We start from the raw sequence: 4,464 nt of genomic DNA, 5'->3' as shown, positions 1-4,464 counted from the left end.
AAAATTCACATTTTCATCTATAAATACCCCCACTTCAAACAAAAAATTCACATAACACTTTAATTATAGGAATTTTTAATTTGTAGGATTTTAATTATGTATTTTTTTATTTTCTAGAATTTTAATTATGTATTTTTATTTTTTAGGATTTTAATTATATAATTTTTATTTTTTAATATATTTTTTATAATGTAAAAATGTTTTTAGTAATTGAAATATTTAAATTGAATAATAGAATAGTGGGACCCTTGAGCTTGTCCTTAGCTAAGAGCACGGATGTGGGTGTTGTGCTCTTAGCTAAGGACAAGGAGTAAAAGTGGGTCCGGGCCCACCTCCGTGCTCATAGCTAAGAGCACGGATGGGGATGCTCTTATGTTATTGTGTTTGTGTAGAGCCATGAAGAATGCACTTTCATGAGAAACAAAACTTTTTCTTTACTTGATCAACTATTCACTGATCAAGTAGCTGAAGGATCTAGTGAAGATAGCGTACCTTCAATGGGTACACCTTGAGGTGAATGAACTTCAAAAAAAAATACTTGAGCGAAATGGGAGGAAAGTTTAAATGGTTTGATATCAAGTTTAGTATAAGGATGTTCAGATGTCTTTTGCCAAATGACTATACTAATAAAATAAAGCACGAGATGTGAAGAGTGGCAATTAGAAGCTGCAACACTTTGTATATAAAAGAAAACAGTAGCCAAACTTTACATCTTTTACCAACGAATGCACACTGCAATATGCAACCAACCCCTTCCCTCAACACCACAAACAATGAGAAGATATTTCGAAGAAAAAAAGTAAAGGAAAAGGAACTCTCAATGACTCCTGCTACTGCTACTACTTCAAGGTGTATCAACTTATCACTTTGCCATCTGCGATCCCGGTTTCTGTCTTCACAGGATTCTAATCATCTTCTGCGGAATACTTACGATGGGATGTTGAAGTGGAAAAGCCAAGAAATGACGAAAGCAAACACCATGCAAGCCAGAAGAAAATTTAAGAAGCGATGACCATTTAAGCAAGTTCGAGTCTCTACAGTGGAGGGGGCGGACCCTGAGGATGCTGCATTGCTCTCATTCACCTGTTCAACAGCCTCCATCTCATTATAGCCGACAACATTGCGCGCCACTGAGTTGCAAATTTCACAAGTCCTGAGGTCGAGGAACAGCAGACAAGATCAGAGCTGAGTTAAAGACCATAAAAGCTGAATTCTAGTACTACAATGGCTTCATAGTGCAGTCATCTTTTACTAGTGTAAACAGCAAACAGTTTCACAGCATATGCCACTAAAAATAAGCCAAAAACTTTGCTTAGTTTGAACAGCTGGGAAGTTGAAGGTCTTAAGTACTACTGGTATTTATGCAATATGGAAAAATATTACTAGATCAGAACTTGAAATGCATTACATTTATATTGACACCATATGAAGGTTACACCATAAGGTAGTACAAGATTATTGCCAGAACTATTTGGTGCATAAAGGGGCAGAGTGTAAATTCAGATTAGGCTTATAGTCATCATGTCCTTGGTTGCCTTAGGATTCTGATTCAAGGATTAGTAGCATAGGGTTATGAAAGTTGCACAAATGGCTGAGAATATTATTGAGCAGCATCAAATAGGATATGATAGTACTTTGATAAAGGGAGAGGATCTCAAGAATAGGGGTGCGATAAGAAAGAAACTTAAGCAATTGCTCCTCTACTTTAACTCTTTTGCTTTACTTTCTCTCTGCATTATCTTTAACAACACATTCTTGATAGTATTTACCAAGACTATGTTACCTCATCAGCATTACCAGAACAGCCCAACATTGTGTTCACAGACACTAATTTGGTGGTAAAGACAACCAAACCATACCATAAACAGCAGCAGTCACAAAATGCACCTTCACAAGACAAAGGAATCCAAGAAAACAAACAAAAACATGGAAGAATCAAAAAAGAAAAGAAACAATTTTTCGTCTTGAAAATTCAAGAATCATGAGAGAGAGGGAGAAGTAGTGGTACTGACTTGTTTCCTTTGATTTTGAACCAAGTTTCAGCACAATGTCTGTGAGCAGCAGCCAAATCATCCTTACAAGAACACCCCAACTCAATGGCAATCCCAGAGCTAGGGCTGCTGCTCTCCAAACTCAAATGACAAATCCGGCAATCTCTCTCAACATTCTTCCTCTGCCCCAAATCCTCATCTTCCGAGCCACAGCCCGAGCTGCAATCATCGTAATTAGAGGCAAACTGCGAATTGCAAGAACCCTTGACGGCGTCGGAGAAACTGGCCTCCTCGTCGCTGATGGCGCAGCCGCATTCTAAATCTATGTTGGACATTCCTAAAGCGGCCATTTGATGTTGTCTTCAAGTTTAATCTGAACGATTGAATTGTACTTTTGTTTCTGTGGTGAAAGGGACTGTTTTTGAGGTAGAGGTTAAAGAATGAATCTTGCAAAGCAGAGTCTGAACAATTGCAAGAGTCTGTCTCTTTATGATTTAGTATCAGAGTTTAATGTGGTATAGGATTAGGTGATCTTTATTTCATAAGGAAAATAAGTTAATAACATGAATTTACATCGAAATGGAGGGATTCTATGTTCAAAGTTTGTTTCTTGATTTTGAAATCGAGGAATTTTTATGCATCTTAATCTTCACTTTAATACGCTATCTCTATCTGCATTACTACTCTTTTTACGATTCATTAATTTCACAGTAGCAATAATATAATGCGCGTGCCTACTAACTATTATCACACACAAATGTCACAAAAATGTTACCTATTGCTACATTTTAGAGTCTCCTAATTAATACTCCCTCCTTTTCATAGAAGTAAAATTAATAATGCCTAAGGCCAAAAGGTCTCGGGTTCGAATCCTTTGTGGCGCAACCTTTAAGTTTATGTTCTATTAATAATGCTATAAAAAAAAAGAATTAATAATGTCTGAGGCCAAAGGTCTCAAGTTCGAGTACTCCGTAGCGCGGCCTTTAAATTTATGTTCATTTAACCACTAAAAAAAGAATTATTTTTCCATTTTGACATTTCATAGTAGTAGAGTCATTTTATTTTTTTAGTAAAAATGGAGTAACACATTTTCTCACTCTTAATTTTTCCTCTATCTTACTTTATTATCTCTATTTTTTCCTCTATTCATGTAGTACTATCTTTTTATTTAATACTTCCTCTGTCCCTAAAAATTTGTCATCTATTTCCTTTTTTGTTCGTCCCTAAAAATTTGTCACCTTTCACTTTTACCATTTTTGGTAGTTGGACCCTACATTCCACTAACTCATTTCTACTCACATTTTATTTTAAAACTAATAAATAAAAGTAGGACCCGCATGGCATTAACTTTTTCAACCCATCTTCTATTACATTCCTTAAAATCCGTGCCGGGTCAAATGGTGCCAAATTTTAAGGGACGGAGGAAGTACATTGTACACTTTTTTTCTTAATTTCCGTACCGAGAAGAAATGTTTTCACTACTATGGAACCGGGGAAGTACTATAAGATTTGAAAAAAAAAATTAATATTCAGTTTCAAATAATACTACTCCCTTCGTCCGGCATTAGGAGTCCCGGTTGACCACTTTCATCCGTCTGGCATTAGGAATCCCGATTAGACATTTCCATAAAAGTGAAATAAAAATATTAGTATAAAATAAAACACTAAAAAGCACAAGTAAAAACGCATCCATAGAATAAAGCAAATAATAGTGTAAATGGATCACACATTCCATTATCACTCACTCCAATTATTACACATTCAAACATTTCTTAAAACCCGCACCCAACTCAACCGGAACTCCTAATGCCGGATGGAGGAAGTATTATATTGGTAGGTGTAAATATGATGCAATCAAACTATAGCAAACAACAACATATGCATAGTATTTACTAGTATTTTTTAAGAAATTAGTTTACAATAGCAAAATTTGACGGAAAGAGGGTATAATTGTGAATTTGCGTGAGAAAAAAGAGGGTTTGTGTTAGTGTATAGTATACAAAAGAATTACTATTAAGTTAAAACAATGCTGGAGTGAAATCTTTGCCTTTTTTCCAGGTGGGAATGATGCTTGCTTGTGATTTTCATTAGGCTATAATTATGACTAATTATTCATCATAAACACCTTTTAATGTTGTTTCATGCATTGCTTTCTCCCCTCTGTCCCTTAAGAACCTTAGAGGCCAAATCCTAAATTCTTTCGTGACATATGTCATCTTGACTGAATTTGAAATTATTAAATCTTGAAAACAAGTGTGAACCAATGGTATTAGTCATTTATATATGATACTTATTATATATATGTTCTTCTTCTTTTAAATGTTAAAATAACCAGCTCTAGTCACGAATTCGATATTCATCTCCTAATTAGGGACGTTAATGTAGCCCGCAACCTATGGGCCAGCTCGAATAGCACACCAAATTTATAGGGTTAAGGCTGAAAATTTCTAGCTCGATAAAATTACAACCCGAT

General features: G+C 35.3%; 1 protein-coding gene across 1 annotated transcript; it reads right to left on the bottom strand.

Moving 5' to 3' along the window:
• Positions 1 to 650: 650 nt before the first annotated feature.
• Positions 651 to 2,519, bottom strand: LOC125224499. The gene is made up of 2 exons (XM_048127907.1): positions 2,013 to 2,519; positions 651 to 1,153 (listed from the first exon to the last, which is right to left on the bottom strand). The coding sequence occupies exons 1-2, from the start codon at positions 2,339 to 2,341 to the stop codon at positions 928 to 930; spliced, it is 555 nt and encodes a 184-aa protein (XP_047983864.1). The 5' UTR covers positions 2,342 to 2,519; the 3' UTR covers positions 651 to 927.
• Between the last annotated feature and the right edge of the window lie 1,945 nt (positions 2,520 to 4,464).

Source organism: Salvia hispanica, chromosome 4, assembly GCF_023119035.1.
Source record: "Salvia hispanica cultivar TCC Black 2014 chromosome 4, UniMelb_Shisp_WGS_1.0, whole genome shotgun sequence".
NCBI lineage: Eukaryota > Viridiplantae > Streptophyta > Magnoliopsida > Lamiales > Lamiaceae > Salvia > Salvia hispanica.
Note: the sequence above shows the minus strand (reverse complement) of the source record. Positions and strands in the feature narration are given on the sequence as shown.

Bases quoted from the DNA above. Each gene is read 5' to 3' on its own strand.
- LOC125224499 (XM_048127907.1), bottom strand. From the start codon at position 2,341: ATGGCCGCTTTAGGAATGTCCAACATAGATTTAGAATGCGGCTGCGCC. The intron at 1,154-2,012 runs GTCAGTACCACT...CCTCGACCTCAG, and splicing joins TTCAAAATCAAAGGAAACAA to GACTTGTGAAATTTGCAACT.